Source organism: Cajanus cajan, chromosome 10 (assembly GCF_000230855.2).
Source record: "Cajanus cajan strain Asha chromosome 10, NIPB_CcT2T_4, whole genome shotgun sequence".
NCBI classification, from domain to species: Eukaryota; Viridiplantae; Streptophyta; class Magnoliopsida; order Fabales; family Fabaceae; genus Cajanus; species Cajanus cajan.
The window spans coordinates 45,785,788-45,800,008 of NC_138526.1; the positions used below are offsets into that span (position 1 = coordinate 45,785,788).

At 32.7% G+C, this 14,221-nt stretch overlaps 2 protein-coding genes across 2 annotated transcripts; both read right to left on the reverse strand.

The window, feature by feature from the left end:
- Positions 1–903: 903 nt before the first annotated feature.
- LOC109817350 (Leucine-rich repeat (LRR) family protein) lies at positions 904–4,914 on the reverse strand. The gene is made up of 10 exons (XM_020382580.3): positions 4,753–4,914; positions 4,589–4,660; positions 4,392–4,484; positions 3,545–3,626; positions 3,339–3,395; positions 2,590–2,654; positions 2,402–2,497; positions 2,152–2,238; positions 1,980–2,060; positions 904–1,894 (listed from the first exon to the last, which is right to left on the reverse strand). The coding sequence occupies exons 1-10, from the start codon at positions 4,849–4,851 to the stop codon at positions 1,148–1,150; spliced, it is 1,479 nt and encodes a 492-aa protein (XP_020238169.1). The 5' UTR covers positions 4,852–4,914; the 3' UTR covers positions 904–1,147.
- A 4,006-nt stretch (positions 4,915–8,920) lies between these two features.
- Positions 8,921–13,848, reverse strand: DCP1 (decapping 1). Its single transcript, XM_020382573.3, has 8 exons — positions 13,541–13,848; positions 13,433–13,473; positions 13,271–13,320; positions 12,657–12,801; positions 11,903–11,959; positions 10,764–10,890; positions 9,611–10,069; positions 8,921–9,437 (listed from the first exon to the last, which is right to left on the reverse strand). The coding sequence occupies exons 1-8, from the start codon at positions 13,697–13,699 to the stop codon at positions 9,381–9,383; spliced, it is 1,095 nt and encodes a 364-aa protein (XP_020238162.1). The 5' UTR covers positions 13,700–13,848; the 3' UTR covers positions 8,921–9,380.
- Between the last annotated feature and the right edge of the window lie 373 nt (positions 13,849–14,221).

Here is a 14,221-nt window from a genome sequence, read left to right on the forward strand (position 1 = left end):
AAAATGACATTAGCTATTTATACAAGTTACAAGCACATGCTATTGTTCAGCGTCATGTGTACATACAATTAACACAGCTCTCGATACAATTCAATAGAAAGAACATCATTGAATCTTTTCTAATTTTTTTTACAGACCTTTCTAAAAAGTTAAAGATCTAAATTGAACATTTTACTAATAAAAGGGCCAAATTAAGTCAATTAAACAAAAGAGAGAAAAATATGATTTAACTTGACTATAACAAAAGGTACAACTTTAAAGCACCAAAAATATCTTTCACACACACATGGATATCAAGATATTATTGCACTTACCAAAAAAATATTTTGAACGGAAAGTATAACTACAAGAATACTTTGAATGTATTAGACTTTTATTTGAAAAAAAATTCTAATTCTTAAAATACAGTTGAACAAAGTTGAAATATGATTCAAGACATGGAGTAAAGTGTAGTATTAAAGAAGAAATTGAAGAAGATGAAAAACAGAAAAGAAAAGCACATCTCCTAATTATTTTTGTTTTTAACACTTGTTTAAAAATAATTTTCAAAACTTAAAAATTTTGGATAAGAAAATGATAAATGAGTAGTTAAAATTCTTTAACAAAACAGTTTTTAAAATAACAAAATGGAAAGAGAATCCAACAATACCTTATATTGTTTTCAATATTTGCTAATTATATACCGAGTGAAGACACTGGTACCGTACTAGTATACTGATAAATAAAAAAAATGCTAACTATATATCAGACACCAACCATAATTTTCTGTTCATGGTATAATGAATAATTCCATCAAAATCTACAAGCAAATCAAACATACAGCTCCCTTTAAAAGGTAAAGAACTAACAATTGCTAACTGCATGGTCGCATTAGTCGCTCACAACAGGAGAAGGGAAGGTGTGTAAAACATAATAGCAGATCAATAAAATTATTTTAACTGGTTTCAACAACTCCATAAAAAAAATGTGAATGGAAACAGCTTAAAACATAACAAAATTACCCTGGAATTCTGAAACAGTAAATAGCTGAGGAGCTCAGCTTGAATACAGGTGAATGCAATGAGAAATCTGACAGTATTCAGACTCAAAATTAGTTCTCAACTCCTTTTAGTCAAGATTTGATGCATCAACATATGTCCAGATATTATCAGTCATCACCCCATGTTGATGGCCCTCCCATTCCTATTTCTGCCACTGAAGATGATAGAGACTCCATATTCTGCATCTTAGCATTCTTACCTTCGGCAAATGAGCCTACTGTGCTACCCACCAATTTCACATCCTTGGCCACTTTAACCTGTGCTTTAATTTCATCATCACGATTCAGAGTTTCTGCATCATTGATTTTAAAAAGTTCTGCAAATGAAGCTTCTCCATCATCAATAACATCAAGTTCACTTTGTTCCTCATTCTTCCTTTTTTTCTTCAGTTTCTTTTCAACATTACTAATATTCTCCTCAAGTGCCACACCCTTGTCAAAGGGCTTGTCATCCTTTTTTATCTTTTTCTTAGTTGGTTTATTCTCTATGTCAGGATCAACAATAACTATAAGACTTTCTTTCTTTCTATCTGCCTTGTCCTTTTTATGGCCTTTATTTTCCTCCTTGAGAACTCCGACTTCCATCTTGGATACATCAACAGTTTTCTTCCTTTTCTTACTTGATTTTCTCTCCGAGTCGATATCATCAGCAGCTTCAAGATGATCATCCTCATTTTGACCTGTTGGCTGAAATCTTGCACTCTTCTTTTCTTTTGTGCTGTCTCTCAAATTTTGAATTGCCTCATCTACTGAAAAATCATCAGTTCCATCAACTACGCCACCTTTCTTATTCTCAGTATCTTTATCTACTGGTCTAGCATTGAATATCTGTAGTCTTGGCAGTGCTTTCTTAATCTGCACCATTACACCCACAGTAAGGATGACATTTAATAATCAAGTATGAATTCACGTACGAATATAAAAAGCACATTGGGGCCACCTTTCTTGTAATTTTATCAATTGTGGAAACAGGATTTCCTTGGAGATTAAGATTTTTCAGATTTGTGAGCGATTTGAGCACCTATAATAAATGAAGAAAATACATGGTAAAGGGAGATATCAACAATTATCAAATGTTGGAAAAAGCAAAAGTCCATATATGTATGGACAACCTTAACTTCTGACCACCTCGTGATCACATTATTCCCCAAATCTAAATTCCGTAGCTTTGAATTGAGCTTTAATTCATCTGGGAGAGACTGAAGTACAAAATTTAGTAAGATGTTACAGGGTATAGACAATATAAAACAAAAAAGTCTCAAGCAATAAAGTCATTAAAAGAATATGAACAGTGTATGGATTCAAAGACAAATTGTCAAGGGAGGTGGAATCAAAACAGAAAGTCACATAATTAAAGCACACCTTAATCTCATTGTGAGCAAGGCGGAGCTCACTCAACTCAACACATGACTTGAGTGAAATGCCAATATCCTGAAGCTGGCAATAAGAAAGGGAAAGCTGGAACCAGGAGAGGTATCAAATCATGAGCAATAGGAATAAAGTACTGAAATAAGCACCAAAGGAGCACAACATGTTGGGGCACCTTTTACCTTTGTGACAGATTTCACCTTCATCAGAGCCTCACCAATTTTACTAATAGGATTTTTGGACAGAACTGCAGAAGTTAGAGATATTTGAAGATTACTCAAGGCTTTTGGTACATTTATGAACACTTATTGCATACATATTCAGTTCAAACCATGAGATATTAATTGGCAAAAATAATTATGCATTTCAAACATACAACAGACATACAGTAGCACAAGAAGTAGAACAGTATTGGTTTCTATATATAGAAATATACAACAAAAATTGTGACAAATGAACTATTTTGATCAAGCAATAGATAGATAGATAGATTGATTTAAATTGTAGTTGCTGTTGCAGTTTCAACGTGATCCTTGATATTGCAGAAAATTGTGACTAATGTATCCACAATTGCAGTTCTGGACCATGTTTTCAACATGAAAAGTGTGCTGCTAAACCCCTCAAAAACCAATGTATTGGGATCTATCAAGAAAGTACTTTCCAATTCATAATTCGTTTCATCCTGATTACTTGTAGGCTATACAGTTGCTTTCATGTAAACTTCTCTTCAAGAATCAGTAGATAATAATTATAAAACTAATCAAAAATAAAATTTAGCCTATTGTGAATCTGTGATGGAAGCACAACATCCAAGTCATATCAGTCACTAAAATTGATAGACAACAACCAAGTTTTATCCTATACTAGGTAGGGACATAAAGCATCAAAACTTTTAACTTCATAATAGAAAAATATGAGGTATAAGTCATACCAAGTGTGTTCAAGTCTTTCAGCTGATCAAGTTTGCAAATAGAGGAAATTTCATTTTCTGTCAAAACCAAAAAGAAAAGTGATAGTACAGAAAAAGAGAAAGCTATGAATAAATAAAAAGATTCTGTAGAATCAGTTCTCATGCTTTTCACATTGTTCTAATTTGAACCTTCAAAATAGATGAAATTAGCATGTAAGGAGTCTCACCATTCAAAATAAGTGCTCGGAGGCTAACAAGTGACATGACCGGATCGATAGATTTAAGCTTATTTTTTCCTGCATTCAGCACCTGGTTCACATATGCATATAAAAGTGACTCCTAAATCCTCATGCAATTCAATGAATTTTAACAGAAGAATTAAAGCCTAGGCAGATTATTTGACAAGAAATAAATTCATTAATTTGGACATATGCATGCACAAACAAAACAAGCACATCAAGGAAATGACAGAAGAATCATGGTTTCAGAAACTCAACAAAACATCACTCTTTCTAAAAGCTTTAACGATAGTAATCTCATTCTGAGATCAATATACTTAATCACACATTCCCTGTGAAATAAAAGATTGCAAATAACACAAATACAAGATGCACATGAAATACAACCAAGTAACATGACTGACATAAGGACATGACTTGTTCATCTCAAATTAAACAATTCTGTATCTATAATTCTAGCATAATAAGCATCAAGGGCGGAGTCATGATTCTTGGGAGTTGAGGTTAAAATCATATCGATCTCAAGATAAGAAGACTCTTCGTGACGCTATTCCTACAGCATTGTTTTTCCAATTTGAACAAACTGGTCCTAGGGAGAGCCAAGATGTCTAAAACATTGAATACTAGAAAGAAAAAGAGATGTAACACCACTGTTCTCACAACTAACACACCAGTAAGAGCACCAAAGAAGCTATTAACAACAATACAACATTCAAGTATCAACTAAATTTATTAACTACTTAACTAAGCCACTAAAAAATAAACTACAAAAACATACATTCCTAGGATATGAGATAAACTAAAGAGTAACAAAATAAAACCCGGAGCTGCTTACAGTGAGCTTAGCAAGTCCTCGAATTCCTTCCAAGCTTTCTAATTTGTTTTCTACAACGGATAACCACTTTAAATTAACACATGATCTCAACCCCTGGTGTAGCATGCACAACAAATCAATTAGAATGGCAATAATCCATTTAAAATACAAAAGGGTATAAAAATAAAAAACAAAAAGAAAAGGTAAAAATAAAGTACCTCAAGTGAAGTGAGATTGTTGAGCTTGAGGTCAAGCTTCTCCAAGTTGATGAAGTTGGCCAAGCACGTTATCTGGGTAATTTCCAAAGTTAAAAAAGATAAGATTTTTGGTGGTTATAAGTGGAATGGAGAACAGAAAAGAAAAGGGGTTTGAAATATCTGACATCGGAAAGAGCTTTGTGAGTGAGGTGAAGAGTGAGAACGGAAGTTGGGTCGGCGGTATTGTTGTCCTTCAACACCTGCTCCGAGCTCAGCCGAGTCATTGCCTCTCTCTCTCAAATTGAAACTGCTAAGCCTCTTTCTATAACATCTTAAAACCCTACCTTTCATCACCCCCTTTTTTTTTTTAAGGTTTATTTAACAATTTTGGTGAAATTTTCAGTAAGATTAAAAAATGTTAAAATATGAAAGATGAGATTTAAACCCAACCTTACTTGCGAGTTCAATAATAAATACTAAATTAATGAATTTCTTAAATATATAAGTAAAAATTATAATATATAATAGAAATTAAAATTATAGATACACTTATTATTATTAAATTAAATATTATATTATATATTAGTAATATTAATAAATTAATACTGAAAATATGATTAGTATGTTAATATATTATTATTATATTTAAAATTATATAATTTTTTACTTATTTAAATTATATACATTATAAATTCCATTCATCAACTAAATAATATATTTTATTATTACTAAATAAATAAAATTTAAATATATCGTTAATATTAATAATATTATTGAATATTTCTAGGTAAATTAATAATTTAATAAATATAAATCAATACATATTAATATACTTTTAAAGAAAAAAATATCATATATGATATAAATATATTAGAAATATATGATATAATCCTTTCAAAAATATATGATAAAATTGAAAATATATGATACAAATATAAGTTTTAGTAATTAAAATAGAGTTAATTACCAATACACTGCCAATATAAAGTTTTTTTACACCGACAACCAATCAGATCTTTTAAATTATTTTATTTTATTTTTATTTCATTAAATAAGCAACTAACGTAGTACTATTAAGAGATATGATTGGTTGCTAGTGTAAAAAAATTTTATACTGACAGTGTATAAGTGATTAATTCATTAAAATATACAAATTAGATACTTAATACTTATATTATATATTTATTATTTTTTAAAAGTATATTAATATATATTACATCAAAATTGTAGTATACCAAAAAATATTCTAATAATTTTATTAATATTAATTTACTAGATTAATTTATTTTAAGATTTATCTTATAATTAAAAAGATATAATATTTTAAAATAATCACAAGTAAATATATAGTAAATTTTCTTAAACCAGATAATGCTGGTTTCCTAAGTGACAAGTGACAACTGAGTTGAATAGCAGTCGCATACACGAATCTGCTAAACTGAATTTTTGCTTTATGTTACTTGAACTGTGATGAACAATTGAGCAAAGGAGTGATGAAGGAACTTGGACAGTTTCATTTTATGGATACCCTTTCAAGGATTAGATTCCTCCCCCTTTCTTACAACCTTTACTTCCCCAACACTTACGCATTGTCTCCTTTTTCGCATGTTTTATATCAAGAGCTTCTGATATAGTATGGCATAGAAAGTTCACCAGTTCTGTTGATTTTGATGTCTGCTTTGCGCTTAAAACAGCAATCTTTCCCTCAAATAAAGGACCTTGATACCACTTGTTATATACTTGGGATTTCCACATAGATTGTCTCCACATTGTTTATTTTAAACTTAAACTCTCATAGTTTTGCTTTGAATATCACTTAAAAGACCTCTTAACATTGGAGACATATGTATTTTCTTGTTTAAACAATATGAAACTTTGTATACATTCCATCAATCTTCCTTTTAAACAAAGGGTAATGGTTTAACCCCCCATTTGCAAAGTGAAAGCTATTAATGAACGAATATATCCGATGGTGACCCATAAAATCTAGTTAGGCTCTTTTCTCTTGTTTGAATGATATAAGATTTTACTTGCATCTCAAGAAACGGTATATGGGATGCTTTTATATTTGTAGATCATACAGAGTGATAGTGATGGATGTCTGTTGAAACTTTCAAGAACCCAAGAGTGGGTATTAGGTGACAAGTCTGCTCCATTAAATCAGAAAGTGACTGCTAAGGTATGTTTCTGATTTTATTTTATTTTAAAGATGTAAGGACTATAATTTTGCTTCTTTATTACATTTAGACCATCATCCCGTGGCACATAAGTGGAAAACTGGAAATGAATTTGAGTTATGTCCAATTTTCAATACATATTTTGTTTTGTTAAAATGTTTTTTGAATGCAGCTTCTTTAATCAGTGAATAATTATTTATTCATTTCCAATACTGTTTGATGCTTGCTTTCATATTCATATATTACAAATGTTGCAAGACATCAGTGCAAGACAGAAGAAACTGAACATTCTCAGATATGAATGTATGATACTTATCTTGAAACTCATTAGGCTCTTTGTTAGCTCAAATACATCAGTGTTTTCTTACCCCAATATGTGTAGACTTTGATTAATTATTGTTGTTCAATTGTTGTCAAAGTTGCTGATTCATTATTATTTTGTTATTGTAGCTCAAGAGGGAAATATTGCTTGTATCCGTGGGTATTGGACTGGCTTATAGTGGATATTGTTTGATAGCATTGTCAATGCGCGGATAGACTTTCCCTTTATTGCTTTGCACAATGCTTTGTAAAACAGTCTCACTAACTTATTATAGTTGATAACCGGGCCAACCTACTTCTAATAATTCAATCATGTCAATTTTGGTCACAGTAAAACTAACTTTGGACGCATGCCAAGGTCCTTTCCCGTAATGATTTAACCTTAACCCTTACTACATGAAAGTTCCAAATTAGTTACTTCATGTGAAAACAAGTTGGTAGCATGTTATTTTCTTTCTCTATAAAATAAACAGTTTGGGGCATTTGGTGTTATTGATAATTTGAATCTTTAGAAAAAAGAAAAGGAAAAGATAATTCCTTTCATGACTTTATAAGTTTCTCAGCAATGACTTATAAAAGAAAAAATAAATAAAATGAATTAAGAAGATAAAATAATTCAGACTTTATGCGTAAGCGCTCCCATGAAATTCTGCATAAACACCAATATACTTATAAGAGCATTTTGTATGTTTGGATTCAATGGTTATTTCAATTGAAAAAGGTCTCATAAGCTAGAGGCTAATCCGAAGTCACATAAATTCTCCAACAATCCTAATTGAATTATGTAACTATAACTCTTCTGAGTTCACCGTGCTGTGACTAATTTCTGTCCTTTTAATGTGCAGGCTGATATAAGTTATGCGATTGGATTGGAGTCGTCTTCAGGTTTGCCTTGGATTTGTTTTACTAAAATAATGATTGATAAGCATAAGTGGCCACTAGTGAGTAGTGATCTTACTTATTCACTGGATATGATGTGTTGGCTTGTGAAAGTAAAACTTTTCAAAATATCACTTCAAAGGAGATTGTTATTTTTCAACTAAATTTTATGAAATGCTGTGTCTTCTGAGAAGCAAAGTGAATTGGATTGCTTTGAAGTTGGTGCCCCTTCATATGTTGCTCCCCGGGATTGAATCCAGTACCAAACAAAATAATAAACCAACCAACTAGGAAGATGAGGAAAAAAGAAAATGTAAATTTTCCTGCTTTTTTGAATATTTACTGCAGTATGTCACTTTAATTTCCTAGGCTTGTGATTCCAACAACAAATTTTGAACTTTGGGTTCTATCGCATCAGCATTTTACCAACAATTTCTTTGACTTCCAAGTAACACTCGGAAGCTGTCTTCTGTACGTTATTAAGTTTGAACTACAAATATTTATTACACAACTCTAATATAACACATTGGTCATTTATGTTTCTCTTGTTCACCACAGCTTGTACCTGCCATGCTTGGGATGTTTGTCTACAAGGCTCCCGTTCTAGTGCAAGTATATAGAGACAACGAAAAGAAAACATGGATGGCTCATGTGACTAAAATATATATTTGTTTCCACCAAACGGTCTTCCCTACATCGAATATTTGAAATGTAAACATATGTTCAGTGCATAGTATAAAAACACAATGTTAATTACTTTAGATTGAATTAGTATAAATCATAAAACACCTAAACGAGTTACAACTTTACTACTTAAATTAAATGATCAAGTTAATATTCATTTTCTAGTTAAAGTCTCGCGCTACTTTCTGGTTGGTTAACGTGCAAATATTACAATATCGCGAGGAAACAGGAACTGATTTTTCATCAGCTACTCGTAATCCATTAAAAAGATAGGGGTGATTATATACTTGCATTATGCAGCACAGACGATTTTCTTTGAAACACTGACCAATGGTGCTATACAAAGTCTTCTTGACATAACAAATTAATAAAATACACAATAAACAAGGCTCAATAACCACCTATGCACCCCCTATAATTTGGATATTTGTTTCAGTCGATCAACATAATTTGTGAAATCAGTTCCGAATGGCTACCCATGCATCTGGACCTCACCATTTCCTGCCATGTCACGTCACTACTACAATTGATATGGCAGTTAAAATTGCAATGTCTTGTCTAAAAACGGTGACAGGAAACTAGCTAGATCAAAATGGTCACCACAAAGCACAACCAATTTTACAAATTGAAAATGACTGAAACATTTCAAAGTTTTAGGACATATTAAAGCCTGGCCTAAAAATTATACCAAATGTAATTCAGCCCAAAAAACAATTCATCCTGCGAGGTGAAAATTAAACCCCTCTTGAAAGTTATGATTGATGAGCATTCAGCAGCGCTCTATAGACCATATCAATGAATTGATTGTCCTACCAAACAGCAAAAAAACGAAATGAGAATAATAATAATGATATTCGTAGTCGTAGTAGTAGTAATCTGTCCCGATTAGGAAATACAATGACACATTATTTGCCCAGACATTTAAGATCATTGTATTCCCCACACAGAATATAATATGCAAGCACCAAGCAAGTAGACTAACCTGAACAAGCACCAGAAGAGCATCTCGAACCTTTTCTCTGGAAATAACTGGACCATAGTTCGAAGAGGGAGCAGGAGCAAGTGAAGGAGGTGGATTTGGCGGTGGAAATGGCTGTAGCAGTGGAGCACCATATGGGCGTTGTACATTAACAGCAGGATGAAGTGGAGGGGCTGTAGGTGTGGATGAAGATACAGGGGGTATTATCATTGGTGAAGAAGGGGGAGGGACGAAAAAAGAAGGCTTCACAAGTTTTGTGGTTCGGTTACTGCTGCTGATGGATTCAGGAGCATCATGCTGGGGTATTAGAGTAGTAGGTGCCGAAAGAGAGGGTATCTGTAAGGTTGGCACAATGGACGTAGCAGCATGAGTTGGCACTGGAGATGAAGGAATTGTAGCAGAAGACTGATAAGGTTGTCCAGTAATTGGAGCATTTGAAGTATTCCCAATAGCCATGGCTGCCTGCAATAATAAAGTATCAGGAAAAGTCAACCTCATCAGAACCCATTTACAAATTACAAACATTTAACTTGTCATGAAAAGCAATATTTGTAATATCCATTTGATAAAAATTACATATAATTATAAAAATGATCATAAGTGAAAACCAAAGTTGTCAGTGGGTCCTACAGTTCAGCAAATAAAAAAGCTGAAAAAATTGACAACCAATTGAAGTTCATATTGTTAAACTAGCCTAGCAAAAAAAAAAATCCAAAAAAATGGACAACCAAGTGAAGTTTGAATTCACAACATGCAAAAATGAGTCTCTTGTAATATCTGAGATACTAAAATTGGAGCACGCAGTGAAAGGATTCAAAAGATTAGATGGAATAAGCCATAGTTTTATAGTTTTCTCCAGTACGTCATTGAAAATTAAATTCAGTTCCTGTCTTCTCCCATAGAAATCAGCAAGAAAGACTATTAGCATATAGCTTAAACTGTTATATATCAACAATGTTAAATGATTAAAAAAGAAGCACCCAAGTACCAGTAACCAAAGCACACAACCAAACTAAGAATATATGCAACTATTCATCTCCACTGTATGATTGTCATCACATTATTTGTCAAGAGAGTTTAGATATAAATGAATGGTTGAAAAAATTGCAATAACAAATTATCAGAAGCAAATAACATTGTTCACAATGTTACATACACTGAAGAAATTTATAAAGGAAGGATCATCAGGAACATCAGCCACATTGGAATTAGTGGATGATGGCGGCTCAAGAGGACCATCCATAACTGCCATAGTTGGCACTGCTTCTAGTTCCTCAAACTCACTGCAATAAGTGTAAGCAGAACTTCATTTACTCAAATTCAAAGCATAATATAATGTCCAAAAATAAATGGCTAATGTCTTGAGATATGCTAGCTAAAGCTGTCAGCTATATAATAATCACTTATTGGTAAGGCACAAGAAAATTGCCCTTTTTTAAGAGAGAGAATGAGTACTACTATGAGGGTCAAAAATTCTCCAAACTTTCAAAACATAAAGAGAAAAAAACAAAAGAAAAAGAAAACTATGAAAGCAAAAATAGTGCCCAATATTTTTGCATAAAAAAAAAAGGAACAATGCAAATGCCTTTGAAACAGGCATTGGTAGAACAGCAAAAAAAAGGCAAAAAATCATCCTGTGCAATAGCAATATATACAATTTTATAAAAAAAAAAACAAAACAATAATAAGCAAATAGGAAAACTTAGCCCCTTTCCCAACCAAAATAATAATACAATTATATAATAACATGACTAGGTGTAAGTTGCATAGTCATTATATATCAACATGTACGGTATAAATATACTCATTGTATTCCATATAAATCCAAGCAGTAAACTAGGAATACAGGGTCTGATCTCCCCAAAATATGGGTTCCAAATAGCTAAAAGTGGTGATCTCCACTAAAAGAGGGACAGAATGATCCATGATGGTGATTTGGAAAGAAAGGCAGTAGCCAACGGAAGTGGATGCAGATGAGATAGAGACAAGACAGCATGCAACAGAAATCCTAGATAGAGAAAACATATCCATCAAGATCACTTAAAATCCATGGCATTGTCAGGAGCACGCATATGAATTCATAATAGTTGGATTAGAATTAAAAATAAAAATACATAAATTAAACCGTCCCATCAATCCATTAGGATCAACCTAGTAGTGGTGGGAGTTGGGATAAATGCATAACAACTTGGGTTTGATCCTCATCTAGACTATTCTGCACTAAAAAACCATTCATGGGGGAGCAAGCAGATGTTCTCACGGAGTCATTTAAACCAGTTAGAAGCATATTATTACCTCTTTGTAGAAGAAACCTTTGACTTTGGAGGAACCTTGGCATATGCATTAAGGATCCTGAAAATTAACCAAATATACATTAAACACATGGATACATGATTTTCTTTATTTTACAAATTCCAAACAAATCTAGATGTCTATGATAACAACAGCAACTGAAATCATCATTAACAAACTTGTCTTGCAAACCATTTCTATAACAATAAGAAAACGAGAGAGAAACAGGGAGACTTCTTTGAATATTTTCTTTCTCAACAACCCTTATTCACCAGATGTAAGATCTACACTACAGTTTCTCAGACACATTACTGGGAAATAATTGTAATGGATGGAACAGCTACTTAAATCTATGTATTTCCGTTCCTTGTATATGTCCATATTTAGAAAATTTTGTTGCTGATTTTATGAGATAAATCATACACAAAATAGAGTATCATTATTGTTTAATCCAAGTTTCCCCATTTTTAGTGTTGCTATACTTTTATGTCTAAGTACATAGGAAAATGTTCGAGGACCAAAGCTAATTGTTGCACATAGCTTATATGTTACCTATGGTATATCATCAACTAATTCCAGGATTCCTTCAAGGCTTAAACTAATGCTTGAAAATTGAATTTGACTGTCATACAAAACACACCATATTTTGGTGAGGAGCCCTTTAAGTTGAATTAAAATCCATTAGGAGCTGGCATGGGAGAGCTGACTTATTCAATACCTAATATTTCCATAATTCAATCTATAGGAAGAGCAATACCTGCTAAAAAGATTGGCAACCTCTTCACATTCACGTGCATTATAGAACCAGATACCATTCACTTCTTGGGCAGCGTTTCTATACAGTAGATATGGAACCTGAACTTCATACTCGAAATCCCCCAAGAGATTCTCCACCAAATTTTCTGCTCATGCCAACACCAAAAAGGGAAAAATGCAAGTTACATGCACGTTCTTCACCACCAAGTCAAGTATTAACACAATATCTATTTCATCCTTAAAGCAAGGTTTAAAAACATTTACAGTTTACGCGTTCACTAATTCGCAATACTCACAATATTAAATGCAAGATGCTGAGTGTGAAGTGCCAATAGCCAACACCCAAGCCCCAATCCTATAATTGTAAGGTTAAAAACACACCAACTAACTAAAACCATATTATTATATTGTACCTCACAATCATATACAGAGGAATAGAATAGAATAGAATAACTAGCAAGCAAAACGAGAAGTTTTCAAAAACAAATCCAAAAACCACATTATCAAGTATCGTAGATACATACTATAAAGGAAGATCAATACCGGCACAATTTTTTTTTTCCATTTTTGAAAAAACTAAAACGAGAAGAAAAACAGGCAGAGGGAGTGACTCACCAGTATTGCGACGGTTCATCACAATAAACTGAAATCGCGGTTGTGTGTTCCTGAAATTAAACAAAGCAATAGAATACGATAAGCCTCGAATCGAGAGACGTGGATCGCATGAATCGCGCAATAGATAAAGAAAACGCAGCGAGGAAGAGGGAAGAAGCGAACCTCTTGACAACGAAGAGAGATCCTTCAACGTCCTTGCGGCTCTGCAGGCAATTGCGGACGATGAGGGAGGGAAGAAGGAAAAGAAAGGGAAAGGGGAAAGAAACAAACCCATTGGCTGAGGTCGATGTTGAACTCGTAGAAGGTGACGTGTGCGGCGGTGATGAGAATTTCCTCGACGAAAGGGTCGATGCGTTGGAGAACAGTGAGGTTGAGAAGCTTTGTGCTGTGCTGGTCTAGATTCGGCATGAGCTTCCCGTTCTGAGACATTTTGGAACCCTAGAAATTGGGGACAAGAGAAGAGAAGCAGCTTTTCGCTTTGCCTTTGGTTTTGGTTGAGTTTCAGTCTTTCAGAATCAGACTCAGCTTCTTCCCAAAGAAAACTAAATCACCCAAACAAACATCCATCTAACCATGCCATCTCCCTTTATTTATAATCTAAGGATTCCATTTATTCGCTTTTCAAATATAAATTATCTCCTCTAATTTCATCTGAGGTCATTTAAATTAAATTATTTTTTCTTTTGGAAAAAAAAGTATCAAATAACTCTGTTAACAAAAAACAAATTGTAAAATTACTTTCTATTAATATAAACCAATTATAAATTATGATACGTATAGTTTTGAAGTAATTTTTATAGTATATAGCATATTTGTTAAATTAGTAAATAAAGTGTATTTGAATGTATATTCCTTTAGTTTTATTATCCATACATAGTTTATAAAAGGATAACTTTTTATTTATTTAATGTACTATTATACTCTTCAATTAATAAAAAAGTTAAATAATTA